Source organism: Zygosaccharomyces rouxii, assembly GCF_000026365.1.
Source record: "Zygosaccharomyces rouxii strain CBS732 chromosome A complete sequence".
Taxonomy (NCBI): domain Eukaryota; kingdom Fungi; phylum Ascomycota; class Saccharomycetes; order Saccharomycetales; family Saccharomycetaceae; genus Zygosaccharomyces; species Zygosaccharomyces rouxii.
In genome coordinates, this window is record NC_012990.1 from 718,062 (window position 1) to 742,401 (window position 24,340).

Genomic DNA, 24,340 nt, shown 5'->3' on the forward strand with positions numbered 1-24,340 from the left:
ATAACAGTAATAATAGTAACCAAAAGAAAGAATCAAAAGAACTTTAATTTTACTTTAAATTTTGATTGTTCATTGCTAATTAGAGCTTATGAGTCTCGTCTATCCATAGGAGCAATTGGCGCTTGGTTGGAGTATGTGAAATGGTGGTCTCCACAAAGTCCCTCAATCTTTCCTCCGAGGTACGGTATTCATCCACGTATTTTCTCAATATACTTTTGAAAAAACTCATGGTAGTCTCATATTTCCATAGCAAATCTAATTTGGGCAAATCGTTCTGCCAATCGATCTCTATATTAGTGTCATTGACATCTGGTATATTTACCGCTTCTTCAGGTTGGAGCGCCAATTGTGTTATGCATTCATTAGTAATGTTGATCAATTTCTCAAAAATGAATGTAAGACATTCTTGATCACCAATGTGTTGAGTTAAATTTCTAAAAGTGGATTCAATCGAAGTTCCATCCACAAGACCATAATTTTTAGTACTACCGCCACTCTTCTCTTCGTTAAATGAAAATTGGAAAATGGATAATGGTGATAGAAAACCTGCAAATTTGAAAGTATCCGCGATTAGGAACCCATTTTGAGAGTTAGAGTTCCAGAATCTCAAAACAGCCTCTACAATAGTGAATTGTTTAGTGGAATCATCCATTTCCATCTGACCCAAAATGTGTGTTAAATCATCTTTCAAATCACCAATGTATTTGTTGGCGTGTGATAAAGACCTACTACCGGAGTGAACCACCGTTTGTATTAATACAACGATGATGAATTTCTCAAAATTGGCAATAATATCACCATATTCTTGCCTTATAGAATTAATGATGGTTTCCAATTCAGATACTTCTCTTGAATCGTTTTGCTTATGCACATAATCCAGCAATTGACGAACTTGCTGGTGAGCGGGGAAAGATTCATGTCTAAAATATAAATCGTTCTTCTTAATATCGTTGGGATTAACTTGAAAACTCTCACCAACAAATAATGATTGGTAATATTCGACTAATTGTTCACGAGGCACGTAGGAACTATCCAAATATTTTTTAAATTCATCTGGTAAACTATCTTCCACATCCAATGTATTAGAAGTCAATCTTAATTCCTTACGAATTAAATTTTTCGCAAAATTCATCTTGGCGTTATAAAAAGTGGAACCAAATCTAATTGAATCATTTTCCCATTCGTTCCATTTCCATGAGAAGTTGAAATTACTCATTTGAATGGAAAACCAATCCAAATATCTCAATTTTAATTCTAAATCCAAATTGTCCAAGTTGTTGTAGAAAAATCTGAATGCTCTACCAAAAACTGGGGCAATGGCTTTGGGCGAATTTTGACAAATTTCCACCAAAAGGGTATAGAAATATGCAAATGGTTGAGAAACATCAGGTAATTTGAAAACTAATTCCAAGATAGTTTCGATGGCAATATCTTCAATTTTGAAAGTGGACGCCAGTGGATTTTCTTCATAAGTGGCAGCCAATTGCGCAATAGATTCACCTGGTTCTGCAAAGATACCCTGTTTGAAAAACAGATCAAGTGTAATTACTTGTTTTGCCACTTCCTTTCTGTTAAATTCTAAACTTTCCACAATGTCAATGATAATATCCTTAAACAGTTGACCTGCATAACTAGTAATGGGGACAACAGTTTCAAAGTCACCCACAGAGTTGGGCAAATAGACGTGGAAAGTATAACGAGGTTCCCTCCACATACTGTCCACTGATCCAACACCTCTGTCTAGGGAACTAAATGGTTTCAATTGTCCTAAGGGTGGGAGTTTCAATGGTTCGTTGAAACCATGTCTTTCTGAAGGTTGTTCGCTCAACAAATATTGCCAGTCTGGGAATAATTGGAACAACTGCTCCATGTTATTGGCTAAAACCTTTTTCACATTGGGTAATACTACGTGAATCAATTCTGTAGTTTGATAAGGTGCATTTTTATTAAACTGCTTGAGAAGATTAACGTCTGAAGTTTTGACTTGATATTCGGTTTCCACAAAATTGAACAGTTCCTCTACTTTTGATTGTAAAACGTCATCTGATCTGTTAAAGAAAAACAAATATGGTAAATCCAGTAAAGTATTTGTATAAAGCGCTTCTGACAATGCATTACGAGACTCGGGACCAGCATCACGATTTAGATCGACGGCTAATTGGAAAACGGACTTATAGATTGCTAAAAGGTCATCCGTGGAAACGATTGGTGACAACAATGAAAGAAATCTTAATACTAATTTAAATTTATTCCAAATACCAGTCTCGTTTGAAACCGCCTCGTAATTTTCATCTGTGCTTGCATCACACAGTTTTTGTAATTCTTCAAAGAAAAAATTGATAACACTTTTAGCGGCAACCTCATTACTAGCATTAACCACCATAGTCAACAATGCAATTGCAGGTTGCTTTTGAGGTTGTTCTAAGACAACTGCACGGAATGTCGATAGTAGAGCGTCGTTAAAGTAGTCCTCATGGCCATATTCATTGACAATGGCATCACTTAAAAATTTGATATCTTCTTCAAATGCCTTAACAGATTCACCAATCGTACGAATATCCGGCATCATTTCCTTACATAATTGAACCACCGGTGGTACCCTCTGTCTCTTTGGCATCCGGGGTCTAAAATCACGGTATCCATCATCTTCCTCAAAATCTATAGTCATAATCATTTCAATTGTTAGTATAAAGTTAAAGCTATTTGAATTGCTTATGGTCCTTTTGCCAGAAAAATAGGAAGGGGGCAACAAAATCAGGGAACCGCCATGATTTATATTGGATAGTTCCAATATATTCAACCCAATTTAATAAATTTTATTTCGATTGACACAAAAACCATACTTTTATTTTATTATTTCAACATTTTATTGATATTCTCTTTTTTCTAAAGCGACAACAGAAAATTAAAGTTTGACAACAATAAACAGTCAAATTGGCAAAAGAATCACAAATACATCAAATTAGTACATACCGGCTCTTCTCTTCTTACTAAACATCTTTGGCCTATTCTCCTTGGATCAATTGTAGGCTGTATTACCGATTATCTCTTGAAATGTAAGGTAATTTAAAGGCTTTTGGTGATAAAGATTAGAGCGCTGATTTTTTTTCTCTCTTCAACCTGTTTATTATCATAATACACGAATGGAATACAAACTGCATTATATTGGTATTATATTATATTATATTATTTTGTATAATTTGATTTGATTTGACGTTAACTTCAGATTTACAGCATTAAAATGGCTGTGGCTGGTATTCCCTCAATCGACTTATTTCGTAGTCTTTCGCTGTTAGTTGGGATTCGAGATCTGTAATCTTATGCACAAGGTCTGTGGAAGTTGGTTTAGCACCGTTTTCACTGAGAAATATTTGTTCTTCGGCGATTAATCTTCTCAACCTTTGTTCGTTGAGTTGTTTCAATAAATCAACAATTTTCTCGGATTTGGTTCTCAATTGTGCTTCATAGTCCAAGAGTGATTCACCACTCAAAGGTTTATCGTTACCATCTCTATTGGTGGAAATTGTTTGCAGTTTTTCCTCTAAAATACATTCACGTTTGATGGAATCTGCTAGTTCTGCCGAGATGATAGAGATTTCCGACATAAGTGATTTATTTTCTTTCAAAATGTTCAATTGATCAGATGAAACGATGATTGTTTTAAACCTGATCTTTGGTGGTATTAGTTCAGAACCATGGGCAAACATAGGCTCATATGGTTCACCCATAGTGTTATCGAAACTAAAATGTTCCATCTCGCCGTCCTCTTCTTTCAAAGACTCTGGGTTTTGTTCCGATACTTGCTTAACGGATGACCCCTTTGTCACTTTGCCAGATGGTACTGACTTAACAGATGGATTTCTATCTGTATTTGCATGTTTAAAATCGAAAGTGTCATCATTAGAGCCGAGGAAACTACCCATACTCACATTACTGACACTATTTCTTGAAAAAGTCCGAGCTCCTGAACCAGACTCATTTTCCCTTGAAGATGCCGAAGGAATTTTAGATAGAGGTTTTCTATTAGGTCCATTACGACTACGGTCCACTGGGGTATCACTGTGCAACTGTCCGGACATCCTTGCATTGGAATTCAATGTAGCTGTAGTATTGCTGGCAGCAGGCGACATGTTCGATATATCTAGTGTAGAGTTACCTTGATTAGTGTTCGCATCATGTCCAAAAAATTCTTCAGCGGTAAAGAACTCGTTATTCCCAGTATTTTCCAATTGGTATAAACCAGTAGCCGGCTTATTTTTCTTCTGTGGAGAATCACTTAGAGCGGACATGAAAGTTGATGTAGAAATTCTGTTGTTTTGAAGATCACCAAAACTAATTGTAGATTCTCGGTTATTGTAACTAGATGGATTTTTGTTGTTTTTCTTCTCCGTTTTCCTCTCCCTTCCATTTTCGCTCTCTTTATTATCGGCTACTGATTCTGATTCTAGTTTATCATTTAGAGATAGACCATCGAGGCCTCTTTCTAAGGTAGATGAAGGTTGCAAATCAAGTCCGTCATACGTGTTACAACGACTCAGATCTTGTGGTGGTAGCGATTGATTTTGAAGTGGTACATTAGATGAATATTCAGTCTTCATTTGTTGTTGATTTTCTTCCGAAGGCCCCATTAGTTCTCTTTGCTCCTGCTTTTGTAATTCTTCTTGATCTTTTCTCAGTCGTTCACGCTCTAGTTCTTGTTCCTTTTGTTTCAATTCTTCTTGAACTTCAGCTTCACGCTTTTTGACCATTTCTTCCTTTTCTTTCAATTCCCTTTCACGATCTGCCAATTGTTTTTCTCTTTCCTTTAATTCATTCTGTTGTGGTTGTGACAACTGTAACACGTTCAATTGACCACCATTTATTGGTGGTGAACCTGGTGATGGTGCAACTAATTGATTTTTCAAAGGGGAAGTTACGTTCTTGGATTGATCATTATCTGGCGTCAATGGACCAGGATCTAAACTTTGAGGCATTGGGGGATTTATACCCAATCTTAAGTTTCTTCGAGGAGCAGGGGTAGGATTGGAACCTGAACTTGGACCAGCAACACCCGGCACACCAGAAACTGGTGCAGCGGTATTGGGAGAGGGGCCAACTGAAGAGGATGAAGGTATATTTATTAAAGAATTGGCTCGTCCGCCTGGTGGGGGTTCATTATCTCTAGCGGCAAACATATTTTGTTGATGTTGACGCATGTACCCCACTGAAGGTCTACTTTGAGTTGTCATCATTGACATGGAACGTGGCATACCAGAAGGAGTTCTTGGATTACCACCAAAACCGGGACTTGTGCCTGGATAAACACCAGGACCACCACCAGGACCCATTGGATTGAAAGGGCTACCTCTACCATATCCTTGTAATGACATTGCTCTTGGATCGGCACCCGCTGCTGGAACTGCACCAACTGGACCGGGTTGGCGTTGTTTTGCCATGGCATTCATTGCATTTTTCCTCTGAGCAGTCATTGCCTTTCGATATTCTGTATTGTTCATATTATTGTGACTCTTCGTAATTAAAGTAGGAATAATGGGAGCAGTATCGGCTCCAAATCCATATTTTTCACTTTTACCCATCGTACGAATATCATTAAATGTAACATCATCTTCACTCTCTTGCATTATAACTTCGTCATCTTCATTACCGCCACTATTTCTCTTCTTGTTATTCTTGTGAGAAATTCTTGGTCTCTGCCTCCAAACGTTGTTTAAGGAATAAGCTCTCCGCTGTGGTTGTTGTGGTTGTTGTGGAACACCAACAGGTGGCATCCCGTTGGGTGGCATCCCGTTGGGTGGCATGCCACCCATTGGAGGTCCACCTCTATAAGGCATACCGTTTTGCATGCGCATAGGCCCGTTTTGTCTGAATCCCATGTTTTGCTGTGGATTCGGATGTGGGTTAGGCATGGGAGAAGGGGATCCCATTGGCGTGCCTGCAGGAACTCCAGGAGGTAGCCCAGGAATTTTACCTTGGCCTACTTGAGCCATCTGTGGTACGTATCCGAATCCCATCGGTATTGGTTCTCTCTGTTGCCGTGCTCTATTAACATCAATACCATCATCGTCGTCGTCGTTTACATCAATATTATTAACATCAATACTACCGTCAGTCTTTAACAATTCACTCCTTAATAGCCCCCGCGACCTTACCATATTATATTATGTCTTTTCGGATACAAGATACTATGATTACTTGGCTTCCTTAGACCAATTCTATGCGTCTAAAATCCCTTTGTTGTGGTTCGTTAACGGTAGTTTCATTTCTTCGTGTTTGTTTTTATTCTTCGCCATTAAAAGAGAAAGCTGGAAAATGTATGTATCTATATACGTGGATTAAATTCTTTCAGTATAAAAAAAGAACAAAGGAAGGAGTTCTCCAGATCTTGAATGGGGGTCGATCGACTGGCAACAATTGGCTGTGATTCTAAGTCTTACGAGATTTAGTACGACGTGTGTTCGCACTACTGGCTGCAGCGGTGGTTCCAGTGGTACGAGATTCCTGATTAGCTTTCTTGTTATTGTTCGTGTTCTTTTCCTTCTTGTCTTCTTGCTCTTCTTCTGCTCTTGCACCGTTATCTTTTGCCAACTGGTCGTTATCCCTTAGAGGTTGATGCTTCAGCTCATTAATGAACCAGGTTACCAGTGCCCAGAGAATAGCTGCTATTGTCAACAGAGCAAAGAAATGGACATTACGAGTTTCGTAACATAGCCATACTAAGACTAGAATTAACGAGGTAAAGGAAAGATGAGTAGCAATGAGCAACTGAGGATTAGTACCGGGTTCGAAGATACTACCCCAAAGATTCTGGAAGAACGACATGGCTTTCTTAGACTATTAGTTCAGTTGGCAATAGTTCTGCGATGACGTTGTAATTTTTCACATATATCGGAGTTTATCTGTGCGGGTAACAGCCGTGGTATCACAGTATTGTAATGTAGCATGACAACGTAGATCACAGTATAATGTAAGGTTCTATCTATTCCATGTAGTGATGTATTCAACTAATTCTTCTTAAAGAATTCTAAAGGCGTAAGCATGGTACATTTTTCTCTATATTCGAAATAAACAAATAAATTTCTTGTAAATTTCTGGTAAATTAACGTTTTGTAGATCAGAAATGCGAATTCAGTATCCGCTTTAAAAATTGAATTACCAACTAAGGTTGTTCTTTGATGTTTAACCAATTCACAAAATTTTTTTAATAAACTAGATAATCTACATGTCAGCACAGCATGCTTATTCTACCAACCTTGTAATATGTAACACATATTTCCCTTTTTATAGACCCGAACCTAGTACAAAGGAACCTACAATAACAGCGCCCAATGCAGCACCATATTTCCATGACAATGGGTTAGCGACTAGACCAGCACCTGCTCCGTTTTTTATCTTGGAACCATCACTCACGGTTGGAGTAGCTGATGAAAGAGAACCAGAAGATGTATTAAATCCTGATAGGCCCCCGGCAGTAACGGAAGATGGTGCTACAACATTGGAATGGACAAGGCGGCTGTTAGTAGTAATACTAGAGGAGTTTGAAGTCAAATTGGAGGTCAAATTGGAGGTCAAATTGGAGCCAATTCCAGACGTGGAGTTAGAAAGGTTAGAGTTATTGAGGGAAGAGTTTAAAGACATGACTAGGGATTGCAATGTTTTTGAGTTATTGAATGTTGTCCTAGAGAGCTCGATCAAGATTTTGTATCACAAATGCATGTAAAACTACTCCTATATATACAATTTCAATTGAATTGAAGATACACGGCAAAAATTGGCCAAAACAAGGCGTATCTATTTGCTAGCTAACCATAGTGGGCTAGATCTTTATATCGATTGGGGGTTATAGGGTCTAGTTCTAACTCCAACTGTACTACAAACTTGGTTATAGTTATTATGGCTAGAACCACTGCACTTCGAGATTTTTCGCACTTCACACCGCGAAACGCGTAGTTCACGAAAACGAATCACGAAACAATAAAAGAAAAAGGGTTGTTGTGGTCAACGAAATCTGGAGAACATTAGCAAGAATGCTTCAGGGTCCAGTTGTAGATTTCGCAATCAACGCTGGAGGACAGTTGGAATGTTTCTATAGTTAGTGAACACGAAAGATATAGCAAGATATGTTGTCCAATCACCCAGTATGGTAAAACAAGATACACGGCATACGATTTTCGAATACTCCAACCTCCCATGAACATGTTCGAAGAATAGAAAATCGTTGCGTACGTTAGTTTTGATTTAAGATAAGATAGACAATAATCATCTTATCGGATACGAGTAAAAAAAGAAGGAACAAATACAGAATAAACAAACCGTACTACTAAACAAGCCTCTAAAGAAGAATGTAAACCCAATAGTTATATACTTTCTCCTACACTAGGAAAGCAGTGAAATATACCGCTGTCCCAATTAAAAAAAGAAAAATTTTAACGGAGCTCAATTCATGTAAGTGAATGTTTCAAATCGTGTTAAGAACCAGTGAAGTTAGGCAGTTTCCAGGGGACAAATACTATATGAACCGCTTGTGCTATATAGCCTATAGAATCCAATTCGTGGTGCAATAACAACCAATAACTTGAACTAGAACAAGAACTCAGCCTACTAGAATTCGATTCAGTTTAGTCCATGACGTAGGGGGAAACTTATTCAATGAATTGATGCCATTTGAACCATCCTCAATGGATATGCTTGACAACTTTTTATTATTTTGAAGGCGCAGTGAGACAACATCACATTTGAAAAAAAAAGTAATAGCAGCTTCTACTAGACAGTGATTAACATCTGGATCAAAAATTCACCCTAGCGTTGGAGTTTTTACCAATCAAACCCTTACCAACCAAAATTCCAGCTCTATTCGAATGCTGTGCCACTTTCTCCAAAGCTCAAACAAGAATTGGCTTTTTGACTTTTCGAAGATTCCAATCATCCGGTCTAGACTGAATTCACAAAGAAAAGACTTCATGATAATTGACTGAGAATAGGGAAACAAGACTTGATCTCAAAACACTTGTTAGGGATCAAAATCAAGAAGCGAGAAAACGGGAAAAAAACAGAAATGGTCTTCATATGATCATCTTGGCCCTATACCACATCCGAGAGGACTGACACCTCAACTGTAGTTAGAATTCGAACTGTATGAGGGCGGGCTGGTATTTTATTGTCTATGGCCCGTTTGATCTAATGAAGTGACACGAGACCTCTTGGCTTTAGCACCCGGAATCCGTAGTAGAAAAGGTGAAAAGGTCTATTCACCATTTCATGGACCAACAGAGCATACACTATAATCGGAGTTGTGCTTGTTCTAAATATCCCGTCGCAGCCCCATAGAGCTGCTAGGTATAAGAAGCTCATAGTAGATACTAGGTTGTAGTCATCTAGGTAGATTGAAATTAATTAATTGAAGAAAGCATGATTTCACACGATCGATATGGCATTATCCAATATTTCATACTCTTGATGCATAATGGCTTGAGAGATAAGGAAAAGATGGTCAGCGAGAATCATGCAACTACATCAATGCACTAGATTCTTGGTTTATGCTCTGTTAGACAATTATATATATAAAGAGGTCTTGTTCTTGGATGATAAGTATGATACTAGTAAAACGATTGCTTGATTCGTATCTTTCAACCAAATCTTTTGTAGTAATTATATTGTCAGATACATCTACACGGTTGTACCTAGATTTTCATAACAGCGGATTTAGCTCAGTTGGGAGAGCGCCAGACTGAAGAAAAACTTCGGTTGAGTTATCTGGAGGTCCTGTGTTCGATCCACAGAATTCGCAATATTTTTTGAATCTAATAAAAGATAGTACGAGCGTTCGAAATTATAGAACGGTTAAGCCATGCCATGCGCTATTAGGCAGGCATCCGTGATTTTACGTTTTTAAATTCATTATCAAACTGGTGATTTAGTTTCCTTATCCATGTGGTTGATCTTCCATCAACAATCTCTTATATGTTGATAAGATAAAGACCAAAGTTCTACGAAGGTAACCATTTGAGAGTCTTATCTCAAGTTCAGAATGAAGAAAACGTAGCGTATTGCTTTTAAACCTTATACCATATATAAATTCATATCAAAGGATTTTTATCTACGTTTGATTAACGTTGTCCATATAGTTCGTAACCAAATGATGATAGTAAAAACATCCCATTGCCCAAACACATAAATTTTAACCAATGCTTAGGCCAACGAGCCTGCGTTGGAAAGCTTAATTGACACCGGTCAAGTTGAATTGGTCAGCCTTTATAGCAGTTTCAGCTCTCTTCAATAGAGAACGACGCAATAGACCACTGTTTGAACCTGTAGAGTTACCTGGAGCTGCTTGAGATGGCACAGCAGAAGGTGCAGCAGAAGCAGCAGGTGCACTAGCGGCTGGAGCAGAAGCAGCATCGGTTGGAGCAGCAGAAGCATCGGCTGGAGCAGAAGAGGCGTCTGCTGGAGCAGAAGAAACACCAGTTGGGACAGTAGCGTTGTTAGCTGGTGCACTAGCGGCTGGGGCAGAAGCGGCTGGAGCAGAAGAGTCATCTGCCGGAGCGGGAGAAGCATCAGTTGGTGCAGTAGCGTTGTTAGCAGGAGCACTAGCGGCAGGAGCACTAGCGGCAGGAGCACTAGCGGCAGGAACACTAGCGGCAGGAGCAGCATTAGTACCATTCAAAGATGGAGATGCAACAGCTGCAGCAGGGGAAGAAGGAGCGGTGTTGTTGCTGAAGCCACCTTGAGATGCCGATGGGGATGCAACCGCAATGGTTGGATGAGCACCAGATGGGTTTGGAGCGGAAGAACCACTAGCTGGGGCAGAACCAATAGGAGCGGCAGAAGAGGCAGCAGATGGAGGAGCAGCAGAGGAACCAGTTGATCCACCCGAACTAGAAGATGGAGAGGCCGAGGATGCAGGTTCAGAGCTAGAATCAGAATCAGACGAAGAGCCACCAGGACCAGAGTTAGTCTCGGATTGGGATGAAGATTGGTTACCATCTTCATCAGTACCCTGAGAACCAGCTTGAGCCACGGAAGAACCGCCACCAGAAGATGAAGATGATTCGGATTGAGAGTTAGCACCCTCAGCAGAGGAGTGAGAACTGGAACCAGAACCGCTAGAACCTTGAGAGCCCGAACCGGCTCCAGATTGAGCAGCTGGTGAGGATTCTGCACCAGAGCCACCACCAGAGCCACCACCAGAGCCACCGCCAGGGCTACCACCAGATCCAGAACCTTGAGAGCCAGTACCAGAACCACCAGCACCAACTGCATTCAGTGGATTAGAGCCAGCTGGACCAGCGGCAACGCTGCTGCTTGGTGCGGTATTATTGGCATAACCAGGAGATGCATTGGTACCATTTGGTGAAAAAGACGTACCATTTGGTGACAAGGACGTACCATTTGCACCACCGCCAGCAGCTGGCACAGAATTGTTAGCGGCACCTGGGAAAGATGGAGCTGCGACGCTAGCACCACTAGCAGATGGAGCAGCATTTGGCGCCAAAATGGTAGTTTCTCTGGCCTGGGTTAGAGCCAAAAGAGCGAGCACAAGTTGTGGTTTGAAGTACATTATGAATTTTAGTTCAACGGTAGGTCTTCTCGGATTTTTACTGCTGTGAACTTATCAATCCGTATGATAATTTTATAATTATTCTTCTCCACAGGAGAAACGGAATAGAAACCCTGAATTATAATCCAATTGGCATCATCTTTTATACACTAGATCCATCTTGAACCTTGAATTAGATCCACAGCTAAGCCTTTCTTCACCAGTTGCGGCTAGAACTAAAGCCAGTTTTTGCCTCTAGTTACAATAACGGGTGTGTATCACTTGTAACTAACCAAATTCAAAGACTCAATGAACTCACTCGAACGAAAAATTGGCGGTGTAAATTTTGAGATTATTTTGTGACAGTTCTAGATGTATTTGAAGAAACATGATTCTTGAATCCCGATTGTTAGCTTCCCTTCGAAATCTTTGAGGAATCGAGACCAATGATTAAAGGGTTATAGTCCGATCAAGCAACCTAAATCTACCAGTTCGAGCCCTAACTGTGAATCAAAATCACGAAATTAGGCTCGATTGAATCGAGTTATTTGGAAAATAGTACCAGCTGCAGGATAAGCATAAAGCCGTGGAATACAACTTAATACAATACAGGGCGTCATCAAACCGAACTGTGGGGGAGGGGGGCCATTGCCCAAGGGTTTCCTACTATTCTAGGTCTAGCTCATCCATGTTCTAGTCCAAAAAAAGGTCTTATGACGTTCTATTGTTGATTGCATTCCGGCCTTCTGGAACATTGACTCAACAAAGAGTATTTGATGCTAAGCCCGCAGGACGTCGCGAAAGCAATCACTCAAACTCAAACTCTAATAAATTTCTAAACTCAGCAATCCTATTTACTAACCACGAAATTACTGAGCATTTTGGAATTGATTGGGTAAATATAGTGTTTCTGTCGAAGAATGTTACATTTGATTAACCCGTTTGTAAATTCTTGAAGCGATATTATTGTTCACATAGTAGAAGGGATTCTTGGGAAGACATTCAGGGTCTTGCATTGTGGCGCTGAGCAAGATGGGATGAAATAGGGTAGGGTGTAGTAGGATGGATATGAGAGAACTGAGATCAAGCAGTAGAAATGTTGAAGACTTTATGTTCAAGAGCCCACTAAAACCCGCCAATAGTGAATGAGACGAATGGAATCTGAGAAAGATGGACTAAAATGAATGGAAAGAGTTAAGTCGAATTTTATACGTTTGACGAAGTTTCGACTACGTTACATGCGTAGGTCCATGTTGAAACTGTTCTGATGCAAGTTTGTATAACCATTCTTACTGGATTTGATAAAAATACTGAAGCAAAACTGAAGCAAATAAAAGTCAAATATGGATATCTAATACCGCCCAAGGATTTTTTTTAAATTTTAATTGAATTTCTGTCGTATTCTAGTTTATATTTTTTTCCAGCGTCACACTGACACTTGGTGCGAAAATATCAGAATGCCCTTGCGCGTAACTCTCAGAACGCCCGACGCACCCACGCAGGTTTTTTGAAAAAATTTTTGACAAAAAAAAATTCTTTAAAGTGATGAGCATCAAAAACGAACTTTTCACTATTACCTACCACTTTCACTGTTACAGAACCTAACAAATCATAATCAATTAAATCACTATGGGTGCCTACAAGTACTTGGAGGAGTTGCAAAGAAAGAAGCAATCTGATGCTTTGAGATTCTTGCAAAGAATCAGAGTCTGGGAATACAGACAAAAGAACGTCGTTCACAGAGCCTCCAGACCATCTAGACCAGACAAGGCTAGAAGATTGGGTTACAAGGCCAAGCAAGGTTTTGTTATCTACCGTATCCGTGTTAGACGTGGTAACAGAAAGAGACCTGTTCCAAAGGGTGCTACTTACGGTAAGCCAACCAACATGGGTGTTAACGAGTTGAAATACCAAAGAGCTATGAGAGCTACTGCTGAAGAAAGAGTTGCTCGTCGTGCCTCCAACTTGAGAGTTTTGAACTCTTACTGGGTTAACCAAGACTCCACCTACAAGTACTTTGAGGTCATCCTAGTCGATCCATTCCACAAGGCTATCAGAAGAGATGCTCACTACAACTGGATCTGCAACCCTGTTCACAAGCACAGAGAAGCTAGAGGTTTGACTGCCACTGGTAAGAGATCCAGAGGTATCAACAAGGGTCACAGATACAACAACTCTCAATCCGGTAGAAGAAAGATCTGGAAGAGACACAACACCTTGTCTTTGTGGAGATACAGAAAATAATCGTCTCCATCGGTATAGCATTAGTATTCAGTCTTATTATTACTATATATCGTTGAAATTAATAGAAGGCCTCGTGTTATTCCGGGTTATCCGAAGTTTTGAAATGTTTGAAATTGAAGATCAATTCAAGATTCATTGTGCTGTTGACTCCTCCAAAATTGAAGTGTGTCAAACAAATTACGCAAATTTTTACTTATAGTTAGTTATAAAGGTTGTCATTGTTTAAGTCTTTGTAAGAGCGAGAACAACATAAGTCACTCACTCACTATACAGAGATTTGAAGCAACACAAGATAAGAGAATGGGTGATTACGAAAGTACAGCTATTTTGTCTGTTTATGACAAGACAGGTCTTTTAGACCTTGCTAAGGGCTTAAGTGAAGCTAATGTGCGTATCTTAGCCTCTGGTGGTACTGCACGTATGGTGCGTGAAGCTGGTTTCCCAGTTGACGATGTGTCGAGTATTACACATGCACCTGAAATGTTGGGTGGTAGAGTGAAGACTTTACATCCAGCAATTCATGGTGGTATTTTGGCTAGAAACTTGGAACAAGATGAAGAGGATTTACAAAAGCAACATATTGATAAAGTCGACTTTGTTGTTTGTAACTTGTATCCCTTTAAAGAAACTGTAGCTAAAGTTGGTGTTACTGTATCAGAAGCCGTTGAAGAGGTTGATATTGGTGGTGTCACATTGTTGAGAGCTGCAGCTAAAAACCATGCAAGAGTAACTATTTTATCTGATCCTCACGATTATCCAGCCTTTTTATCTGAATTGAAAAAGGGTAATGGTCAAGTGAGCCAAGAATTGAGAAACCATTTAGCATTAAAGGCCTTTGAACACACTGCCGACTATGATAATGCAATTTCTGATTTCTTCAGAAAGCAATACTCTGAAGGTAAGTCTCAATTGCCTCTACGTTATGGTGCAAACCCACACCAAAAACCTGCTCAAGCTTTTGTTACACAACAGGAAGAATTACCTTTCAAAGTCCTATGCGGATCACCTGGTTACATCAACTTGCTAGATGCATTAAATTCATGGCCATTGGTCAAAGAATTATCAGCATCTTTGAATCTACCAGCTGCAGCTTCATTCAAGCACGTCTCACCTGCTGGTGCAGCTGTTGGTCTCCCACTATCAGATGTTGAGAAGCAAGTTTATTTTGTCTCCGATATTGAGAACTTGTCACCACTAGCTTGTGCCTACGCTAGAGCTCGTGGTGCTGATAGAATGTCCTCATTTGGTGACTACATTGCTCTTTCAAACATCGTCGATGTGCCTACTGCAAAAATTATCTCTAGAGAAGTTTCTGACGGTATCATTGCCCCCGGTTTTGAGGAAGAAGCTCTAGCTATTTTGAAGAAGAAGAAGGGTGGGAAATACTGTGTTTTGCAAATTGATCCTAACTTTGTTCCTGAACCATTGGAAACCAAACAAGTTTATGGTGTTAGTTTGCAACAAAAGAGAAATGATGCCATTATTAACAAATCTTCATTCAGAGAAATCGTTTCCGCCAATAAGAACTTGACCGAACAAGCAGTTATCGATTTGACTGTTGCAACCATTGCTCTTAAATACACGCAATCAAATTCCGTGTGCTACGCTAGAAATGGTATGGTTGTCGGTCTTGGTGCTGGTCAACAATCAAGAATTCACTGTACTAGATTGGCTGGTGATAAGGTTGATAACTGGTGGTTTAGACAACATCCAAGAGTCTTATCCATCAAATGGGCAAAGGGTGTTAAGAGACCTGAGAAATCAAATGCAATTGATTTGTTCGTCACCGGTCAAATTCCAACTGAAGAACCAGAAAAATCCGACTACGAATCTAAGTTTGAACAAATTCCAACTCCATTTACTGAAGAAGAAAGAAAGGATTGGTCATCTAAATTGACTAACGTTTCATTGTCTAGTGATGCTTTCTTCCCATTCCCTGATAACGTTTACAGAGCAGTCAGAAGTGGTGTTAAGTTTATTGCAGCTCCATCAGGATCTGTTATGGATAAGGCTGTCTTCAGCGCTGCTGATTCATTCCAAGTCGTCTACGTGGAAAATCCAATTCGTCTATTCCACCATTAAGAAGGCTTGTTTTTCCCATTGTAATGATAATTTTTGTTGGTCTACACTGACGGTATAATGTACTAAAACTATCAAATGCAACCAACTCATCAAGAGATCTATCTACTATTGTTATAATTGTTATAATTATTATTAGTATTGTCACTACTACTATCACAAGAATTTCCCATATAAGTAGAGAATAAATTACGAAAAGATGTGTAAAAAATGTATGCAGTATGGTTTTACCCAAATGATAAATGACCCATAAGGTCTTCATAGCGTCCAGGAATATACTGCTACAGGGCGACTAAATTGACGACCGAACTCAATCCCACTCACAGAAGTAAGCAAGAGAATTCAAAGTCAAAGCGTCCTGCTTGATCTAATTTGACCCGTTGACGGGGCTGCTTCTGCCTCAACCACGTACTTTGTGGCAACATCTCAGAGCCGTGACTCCTACCAGGTGCGACTCAACCCCAACCCGAAGGTCAGAGGAGAAGCTCCAGGCAAGATAACTCCAAGATCCTTGAGGCTCGCCTCTCGAGCGCCAAGATGTTGAGGGAACTTTTGAGGAAGCTAAGCAACAGTAGCAAGAGACAATCACCGGTCCACTGACGTGGAAGCGGCGGCATCTCCCTTCCTCGGCACTCCCCCCAACACGAGTCTATGCTTGGTTATTTTCAAAAGAAAAGATTTTAAGACATAGTTCAGGAGTAATTGAGATGAGATGAGAAGTAGGCCTTTATATATGTCAAAATTTTTTCAAAAGTGTTGACCCGCCCGAAGAAAAAAAAAGAAAGACAAGAATCAGGGTTACTACACCCGACTAGGGCTCAAGATGAACCAATCGATAGTTATATGATTTAGCCGCTGATGGCGAGTAAAGAATAACAGTAGTATACCAAAGGAATTGCCGCTTTCTATCCACACAGGAGCAGGAGTTGAGAAGAAGAAGAGGAAGAAGAAAGAAAACAAACACAAACACAAACACAAAACATTTATTCACTTATTCAATATAAAAAGATGTTCAAATTGCATGCAACTTGCTATATCCATGAACGTCCCTTCTGCAGCATACACATGAGTTGAATCCACGTAGCCCCAAGGATACCCTACAGCTTTCGCAGAGGGCGAAACATCTACAAGGCCACAATACCACATTTCTTGAATTAGTCTTACAAACCACACAGGCAAAGGTCGAATCCATATCATCATCATCATCGTCGTCGTCGTCGTCAGTTCTATGCGATGCAGTTCTCTCGAGCACCACTTCGGTAAGAATCTTCTGCGGTTCTATAGCGGCGTATTGTTTTCTAGTTAACCTAGTACCGCTATGAACTGCCGATTTTAAGATGGACCACATGGATATGTACCAAGAAAGATCCTCTTGTAAATTGTCCATACTTTCAGGAGCTAATATGGTCCCTAAATCTTCATCATCGCTACCAAATTCTGTATCAGTTTCCACTTCCTCACTTTGGTCCGGCACGTAATCACCTGAAAGATCATCTTCTGGTAACAAATATTGATTGTTATCGAGATCGGTCTCCTTCTGAGAGAATTGCGGTTTGGACAAGAATTTTGCGTAATTCCTTTCAGTCACATATCTATTGGGATCCTTCGCTAATGGTTCCTGCCTTATTTCTGGTGCTCTGGATTTACGGAAGAAAGCAAAGAAATGTTTGACTAGCATGATGCAAATTTTGAATCTTTTCACTAGACCAGGCGCATTACTCGTGCCTGGATGCATTGTCATAATACTCTCTCTATACCTAATTTCAATATCCTCTGGAATCGTAGAGATGTTATTCAAATAACCGCTAATCACATAACTGTGATGAATGCTTGAGGGTGCATTGATATGAGAAAACTCTCTTAACACACCTTTGCTCATCGATTCTCTGCCCATACATAGCATAGTAGCCAGTTTAACCACAACGCATGAGAACTCTTCTTCGCCTGTACAGTTTAAATGTTCCCACCAATTGCGCATAAACGAATAAAATTGTAATTCTTGTGGATCTAACCCTCCCCTGCCAAACGGATCCAATCTTACCAAGTATGCTAATGAATAAGTACTGACAGACATCACAATCAAAAACAACGAGAACATTTTCGGGAAATTTATGTATCTTGTTGCAACAGGCAATGAATTAAAACCAAACCATCTTACTTTGTAAATGAAATGCCCTATACCTGCAAAGTTGAGTATAGTGCTACCAAAAAGACGATATTTCCTACATTGGAACAATTCCACCGAGTGAACTAATAATCTACCCAGTGTTGCCATCATACAATCTGGTAAATAGTCCTGCAAAGGAAGATCAAGCTGTTTACTCTTCTTTAGACAATAGAAAAGAATCGATAGTTCAAAGATAGAGTAATCAGATTCCTCCAACGGTAGAGTATTAGTAGTCGATGCTACAAATGTCTCCACACAATTCGACCATGCATACGAGGCAAATGTACTTGAAAGAAAAGTGGTAAACTCCAACGGTTCTAACTTCTGAACGATCCCATATTGACACAATACTTGCAACAGTGTATAAATTAGTGGTATAATAGCTGCAAGGTGTAGTAAAACCCTTGACCACAGTGGCAAGACAACACGGTTTGCAGTTGATCTCAAAGATGCCATGATAACAATCCTGTTAAGGATCAAAGCCGTAACAAAACTAGCAGTGGCGTAGCTACTCAATAAGTAATAGGTGAGCTCTTTAAGGCATCTCACACCAAACCATAGGATATCAACATCTAATGCCTGTTCATATTGAAGTTTTGCGGCATTCACAAAGGAAAGTGCTAATCTATACGGGTAGTTAACCACAGGGCTGAAGATAACACTGTCGGGAATCAAAGAATGAGCAGTTTGATTCAAATACGAAAAAGATTCTAGAACATTAGAACCTATAGCACTAGTAGCGTTCATATTCTTTCCACTGCCTGGTGTCTCAATTGTTTATTGCACCTTTGATCTATTGTCTTCTTGACTCCGTAAAGCACGTCACAAAGGTAAATCTTTATGAAAACTCTCCAACAAGAGTTTAAACCCAACAGATGTCGAGTCTGTCTTGATGCTCAAAAGATTAACGACTAGGAACAAGGAAATGAGCTCCAAATCCTTTCCCAGTTTCAATATTTCTATTTCCTTACAATTAGTTTTAAACTTTTAAGTTTGAGCGTACGTCCCCATAGAGAGATGACTTGTTGAAACGACTACCACAACACGTCACCACGGGTAAGGAGAATAGTAAGAAGGGAAGGCAGAATTAGACACCAAGCGCCTTCTCTGCTCATATAATAATCATTAGAAAGATTACGGATACACGTAGTCTTCTTGAATCAGGATTGTACTTGCAGCGTTGGGCCTACTATGGATGGTCATATTCATTGTTGAAAGTTGGAAAAAAAGAAGTGGTTGCTGTGAGATTCGAACTCACGCATCTTGCGATACCTGAGGGTTCCCAGTAGTTTTTACTACTGGTAAGAGTCGAACTCTTGAATCAGGCGCCTTAGACCGCTCGGCCAAACAACCATGTATTTGTTGTATGTAAGTGGGAAAGAAGATGCAACAAGTCGTAGAGGTTAATCTGACCAGTTTGAACAGTTCAATCTACTTAAACTCACCAATTGAAACCTGTAGCTAAACGATTCTTCCACCATTTCTCTGATTACTATCTTACAACTCAGTGTCACACTGACACCTTTATCTGATATGCACGTCTTAAATGATCACTGTGTGCAGTGGTGTAAGGAGTGAACGGTTTTTAACCTCCTCTTAGGTGACATTTTTTTTACCTCCCCCTCAACAACGAAATTCAAAGATTCTATCGTGGTTTGAAGTATAAGAATAAGAGAAACTTAAACAAGAACAATTACTGCAATTGTTGATTAACCTAAGTGATCCCGCGTATCATCAATTGATCAAGGTTTTATATAAGGAATTCGTTTGTTCCTTGGATTGTCTGGTTACTCCCCTTTTTCTCCTCCCATTTTTCTCTTCTTCTATCTCTCGATTATTGACCTTATTTAGGATCTCGAGAGTCGTCGTATCATCATTATTGTATATCTCTTCTAATTGACCCATAAGAATCAGAATTAGGATGTTGAACGTCAGAATTCCAAGCATTGCTGCCAAATTGGCTCCATTGAAGTCATCTTCCGCTCTGTTACAATCCACTCGTATGGCTTCATCTCAAACGATGACCGTTAGAGAAGCTCTTAATGCTGCAATGGCTGAAGAAATGGATCGTGATGACGATGTGTTTTTGATTGGTGAAGAGGTGGCACAATACAATGGTGCTTATAAAGTTTCAAAGGGTCTCTTGGATCGTTTCGGTGAACGTCGTGTTGTTGATACTCCAATTACAGAATACGGGTTTGCCGGTCTTTCGGTTGGTGCTGCATTGAAGGGTTTGAAACCAATTGTGGAATTTATGTCCTTTAACTTCTCCATGCAAGCCATTGATCATGTTATTAACTCAGCAGCCAAGACTCATTACATGTCTGGTGGTACTCAAAAATGTCAAATTACTTTCAGAGGTCCAAATGGTGCTGGTGTTGGTCTTGGTGCACAACATTCTCAAGATTACGCGGCCTGGTACGGTGCTATCCCAGGTTTAAAGGTTCTTACTCCATGGTCATCCGAGGATGCTAAGGGTCTAATGAAGGCTGCCATCAGAGATCCAAACCCTGTTGTCGTTTTGGAAGATGAAGTTTTGTACGGTGAATCATTTGAAGTTAGTGACGAAGTTATGTCACCTGATTATGTGACCCCATTTAAAGCTAAGGTTGAAAGAGAAGGTACCGATGTCACTTTGGTTGCTTACACTAGAAACGTTGGTTTTGCCGTTCAAGCTGCTGAAATTTTGGACAAGCAACACGGTGTTGCTGCTGAAGTTATTAACTTGCGTTCAATTAGACCATTGGATATGGATACCGTTATCAAGTCCGTTAAAAAGACTAACCACTTGGTTACTGTTGAATCCGGTTTCCCACATTTCGGTGTTGGTGCTGAAATTGCAGCTCAAATCATGGAGTCTGAAGCATTTGACTATTTGGATGCTCCAGTTCAAAGAGTTACCGCTGCTGATGTCCCAACTCCATACGCTAAGAAGTTAGAAGAATTATCTTTCCCAGATGCTGATACCGTTGTTACCGCTACAAAGGAGGTCTTGTCCATTGAATAAATGTTGTAATTCAATTTTTTTTTCCCTCTTCATGATAGAATAGAAAATTACCAATTTATGAGTTTCCGACATTATTGTTATTATTACTATTACTAAATTATTTTGTCTCAATTTTTCGCTACAGCCTCCAATGTTTAACGATTGTTTGTACTACAATTAGAAGAAATAAGGAAGAAAAAAGATAAAACTAAAACAACAACGTTAATTTAAATTTTGATGTTTTCAACATTATAGCGCAAATATTCATCATCACCTTCAGGAAATCCAGTTTAGATTCAAATTAAACTACCTGTCTATAATTTTTTTTTATCTTTATTTTTATTAAATTATAATATTTTCGTCAGTGTCACCGTAGTGTCCGAACATCTTGTTCGACATGGCGAAGTGAGGTCAAAGAGTATACCAGCTCCAGCTCCAGTGAACTCTGAACAAGATAACCTGTCAATAAAGGCAATTGTACCCTCACAATGGCAGGGAAAAAGAATTTAGCTAAGCATGATTTGCCTCAATTTTACCTGTTGGTAGCCCTCTATTTCCTACAAGGTATACCTGTCGGGTTAGCATTTGGTACTATACCTTTTTTGTTAAAATCTATGGCAAAGGACACTTCATTTACAACCTTGGGGATTTTTTCGATTGCCACGTATCCATATTCTTTAAAGATTCTCTGGTCACCTATTGTTGATTCGATATATGATTCTAAAGTTGGCAGAAGAAGGTCATGGATTATACCCATCCAACTACTCAGCGGATCAATGCTGTTTATCTTAGGTTGGGCCGTTAGTAACAATTTGGTATTCAAAGGGGTCGATGATGCTTTTCACGGTAGACATACCAATGGATTACACGATTTAAATATTCTTACTCTAGCGTGGTATTTCGGTCTTTTGGTGTTTTTATGCGCAACTCAGGACATCGCAGTTGATGGATGGGCCTTAACAATTTTATCTGCCCAATCCCTATCCTATGCATCAACTGCTCAAACGGTTGGAATCAATTTGGGTTTTTTCTTATCGTTTACAATTTTTATTTCATTGAACTCAAGCGATTTCGCCAACAAATATTTTAGAAGTCAACCGCTAGAGCATGGCTTTGTTAGTCTGGGTGGTTATATGAAGTTTGCTGGAATTCTTTACATTTTGGTGACCATCTATGTGATTATGTTTACAAGGGAAAGGCCTTTAGATGACGTTTTACCAAGATTAGGACCTTCGGCAGCCAAAAAATACGACGAATCTAAATATGCAGCGGAATATCCTGATGGAGATGCCATTGGTACTAGTAATAAGGCAAGTATCAAATATACTTACAAATGCTTTGGCAGAATTTTGAAATTAAAATCGGTACAAACATTAGTATTTATCCATTTAACTTCTAAGTTAGCATTCCAATGCAACGAAGCAGCTACAAATTTAAAACTGTTGGAACGTGGATTTAAGAAAGAGGATTTGGCGGTGACCGTTTTAATTGATGTTCCATTCGAAGTGATCTTTGGATATTACGTCGCCAAATGGAGTTCAGAATCGAATCATCATCACCATTCACCTCGTCCAATAGTATCTCATAGAAACAGTTGGGTTAGATTTTTAGTGGGTGACCCAGGTATTTTAACACCTTGGCTTTGGGGGTTCTTGGGTAGATTAGCAGCAGCGGCTCTGGGTAGTTATGTGCTTAGCGTTTTCCCCAAAGATTCTCAAATTACCAAACCTTTCTTCCTTTTAGTCATTATCCAACATCTCCTGGGATCATTCATGAATACTGTGCAATTTGTCGGTATTTCTGCCTTTCATACACGGGTTGCTGATCCCGTAGTTGGTGGTACTTACATGACACTATTGAACACTTTAAGCAATTTTGGCGGTACTTGGCCACGCTTGATAATCATGTCAATGATTAACTATTTTACCGTTTACGAATGTTACGTGCCCGCGACAAATCATGCTATCACCTATCAAGGAGGTAGTATGGAAAGATGTACCGAAGGCCTTAATGGTAAACTCTCTATCCTAAGAGATGGGTATTATGTGACAAATGGTATGTGTGTGCTCTTTGGATTAATCCTTTATTTTGGATTCTTAAAGAAGAAGGCCCAACAATTGCAGACTATACCGGTTGATTCCTGGCGTTGTTCTTAATGGCATACCAATATAACCCTCCGGCTACTAAATATGCACATGCAAGACCAGACAGTTGTTCAGAGACCGTGTGAAATACCAAAGTGGTAACTATTAGGCTATACCACCAAAGTATTACAAGTGCAATCAAAAGTAGAACAGGATTCTCCCAAACAAGGTATCTGACACATATAATGATAAATTTGATCAAACCTTGGATACATTCCCATGCAGGCAGGAAACCCACAACCCAGATTTTTTCACCAACCGTTTCTGGACGTCTTTGCATCAAATTACGCAGCGGACTATTATCTAATAATGTAGTGAAGTAACTCAAGGGTCCCAGACCTTTACTAGATAATTTTGACCAAGCTAATGGTGCGAAAAAATCTAACTCACCCAATAGAAACATTATCATCAGAGTATTGAGGAATATATGGCCCGATGGGTCATGCCCACCTTTCCAATGACCACCAGTCGCACGACATGCGGCGGAAGTGCTTATCTCTCTAACAGATTTTATACTATCATGAATGAAAATGTTAATTTCACTAGGTGAAACTAGCGGTTCTGTTGAATCTGATTTCTCGTTGGAAATACCCATCAATCGCCTAAGTGTCGCCAAAGTATGTGACGCCAGGTTGCCTTTTAATTCATCTTGTGTAGTCAATTGAAACCTTACCAAAAATGAATATATCTTGGATAAAGATCGAGATTTTCTAGAATCAGAATCCTGGAAACTCGAGTTCAAATTGCCATCAGCATCTAAGACGTCAAATCGACATAAACCACCAGTAGCTAAAAATATCAGATCCATTATAGGCGCAGTATGGAACCATAAAGCTTGTGTAAAGACGTACCACCAGGCAGTAAGAATCAAATAACGTGTGAAAGATTGACGGTTAAATTTTCCATATCGATATACGCACATCCACATAACTAACGAAGTCCAAAACCAACCCTTCTTGACGAAGACAGTATTGATCCAACCATCTTTGTCGACTGAAGATGGATAAGAACTTAAGTACCCTAGAATATGTCCCAGTAGCAACGTCAAGGGACATAGAAACAATGTAATTATCCCAAACGTCCTCACAGAGCGCTTCATCTGGCTAGTCAATGCGCTTTCTTTGGTGTACTAATACCTTGTGTTAATTATCAAGAAGACTCGGACTTGTTGAAATAGTGTTGAAATT

At 39.6% G+C, this 24,340-nt stretch overlaps 11 protein-coding genes and 2 non-coding genes across 13 annotated transcripts; 5 read left to right on the top strand and 8 right to left on the bottom strand.

Moving 5' to 3' along the window:
• Positions 1-79: 79 nt before the first annotated feature.
• STO1 (Sto1p) lies at positions 80-2,998 on the bottom strand (the record flags this gene model as incomplete). Its single annotated transcript, XM_002494713.1, has 2 exons — positions 80-2,658; positions 2,974-2,998. 2 exons carry the CDS (start codon positions 2,996-2,998, stop codon positions 80-82), a joined length of 2,604 nt encoding a protein of 867 aa, XP_002494758.1.
• A 238-nt stretch (positions 2,999-3,236) lies between these two features.
• On the bottom strand, positions 3,237-6,152 carry EPO1 (Epo1p; the record flags this gene model as incomplete). The annotated part of the gene is made up of 1 exon (XM_002494714.1): positions 3,237-6,152. One exon carries the CDS (start codon positions 6,150-6,152, stop codon positions 3,237-3,239), a length of 2,916 nt encoding a protein of 971 aa, XP_002494759.1.
• A 271-nt stretch (positions 6,153-6,423) lies between these two features.
• Positions 6,424-6,819, bottom strand: PKR1 (Pkr1p; the record flags this gene model as incomplete). The annotated part of the gene is made up of 1 exon (XM_002494715.1): positions 6,424-6,819. The coding sequence occupies one exon, from the start codon at positions 6,817-6,819 to the stop codon at positions 6,424-6,426; it is 396 nt and encodes a 131-aa protein (XP_002494760.1).
• Positions 6,820-7,278: 459 nt separating this feature from the next.
• On the bottom strand, positions 7,279-7,635 carry NCW1 (Ncw1p; the record flags this gene model as incomplete). The annotated part of the gene is made up of 1 exon (XM_002494716.1): positions 7,279-7,635. One exon carries the CDS (start codon positions 7,633-7,635, stop codon positions 7,279-7,281), a length of 357 nt encoding a protein of 118 aa, XP_002494761.1.
• Positions 7,636-9,693: 2,058 nt separating this feature from the next.
• On the top strand, positions 9,694-9,784 carry ZYRO0A09064r. The gene is given in 2 exon segments: positions 9,694-9,730; positions 9,749-9,784. It is a non-coding gene; the product is annotated as a tRNA-Phe (tRNA).
• A 429-nt stretch (positions 9,785-10,213) lies between these two features.
• Positions 10,214-11,554, bottom strand: ZYRO0A09086g (uncharacterized protein; the record flags this gene model as incomplete). The annotated part of the gene is made up of 1 exon (XM_002494717.1): positions 10,214-11,554. The coding sequence occupies one exon, from the start codon at positions 11,552-11,554 to the stop codon at positions 10,214-10,216; it is 1,341 nt and encodes a 446-aa protein (XP_002494762.1).
• A 1,608-nt stretch (positions 11,555-13,162) lies between these two features.
• On the top strand, positions 13,163-13,777 carry RPL15B (60S ribosomal protein eL15; the record flags this gene model as incomplete). The annotated part of the gene is made up of 1 exon (XM_002494718.1): positions 13,163-13,777. The coding sequence occupies one exon, from the start codon at positions 13,163-13,165 to the stop codon at positions 13,775-13,777; it is 615 nt and encodes a 204-aa protein (XP_002494763.1).
• A 300-nt stretch (positions 13,778-14,077) lies between these two features.
• On the top strand, positions 14,078-15,859 carry ADE17 (bifunctional phosphoribosylaminoimidazolecarboxamide formyltransferase/IMP cyclohydrolase ADE17; the record flags this gene model as incomplete). The annotated part of the gene is made up of 1 exon (XM_002494719.1): positions 14,078-15,859. One exon carries the CDS (start codon positions 14,078-14,080, stop codon positions 15,857-15,859), a length of 1,782 nt encoding a protein of 593 aa, XP_002494764.1.
• Positions 15,860-16,868: 1,009 nt separating this feature from the next.
• On the bottom strand, positions 16,869-18,770 carry ASI1 (putative ubiquitin-protein ligase ASI1; the record flags this gene model as incomplete). Its single annotated transcript, XM_002494720.1, has 1 exon — positions 16,869-18,770. One exon carries the CDS (start codon positions 18,768-18,770, stop codon positions 16,869-16,871), a length of 1,902 nt encoding a protein of 633 aa, XP_002494765.1.
• Positions 18,771-19,256: 486 nt separating this feature from the next.
• On the bottom strand, positions 19,257-19,376 carry ZYRO0A09174r. The gene is made up of 2 exons: positions 19,339-19,376; positions 19,257-19,300 (listed from the first exon to the last, which is right to left on the bottom strand). It is a non-coding gene; the product is annotated as a tRNA-Leu (tRNA).
• Positions 19,377-19,944: 568 nt separating this feature from the next.
• On the top strand, positions 19,945-21,030 carry PDB1 (pyruvate dehydrogenase (acetyl-transferring) subunit E1 beta; the record flags this gene model as incomplete). Its single annotated transcript, XM_002494721.1, has 1 exon — positions 19,945-21,030. One exon carries the CDS (start codon positions 19,945-19,947, stop codon positions 21,028-21,030), a length of 1,086 nt encoding a protein of 361 aa, XP_002494766.1.
• Positions 21,031-21,497: 467 nt separating this feature from the next.
• On the top strand, positions 21,498-23,165 carry ZYRO0A09218g (uncharacterized protein; the record flags this gene model as incomplete). The annotated part of the gene is made up of 1 exon (XM_002494722.1): positions 21,498-23,165. One exon carries the CDS (start codon positions 21,498-21,500, stop codon positions 23,163-23,165), a length of 1,668 nt encoding a protein of 555 aa, XP_002494767.1.
• On the bottom strand, positions 23,134-24,252 carry SCS3 (Scs3p; the record flags this gene model as incomplete). Its single annotated transcript, XM_002494723.1, has 1 exon — positions 23,134-24,252. One exon carries the CDS (start codon positions 24,250-24,252, stop codon positions 23,134-23,136), a length of 1,119 nt encoding a protein of 372 aa, XP_002494768.1.
• Positions 24,253-24,340: the final 88 nt, after the last annotated feature.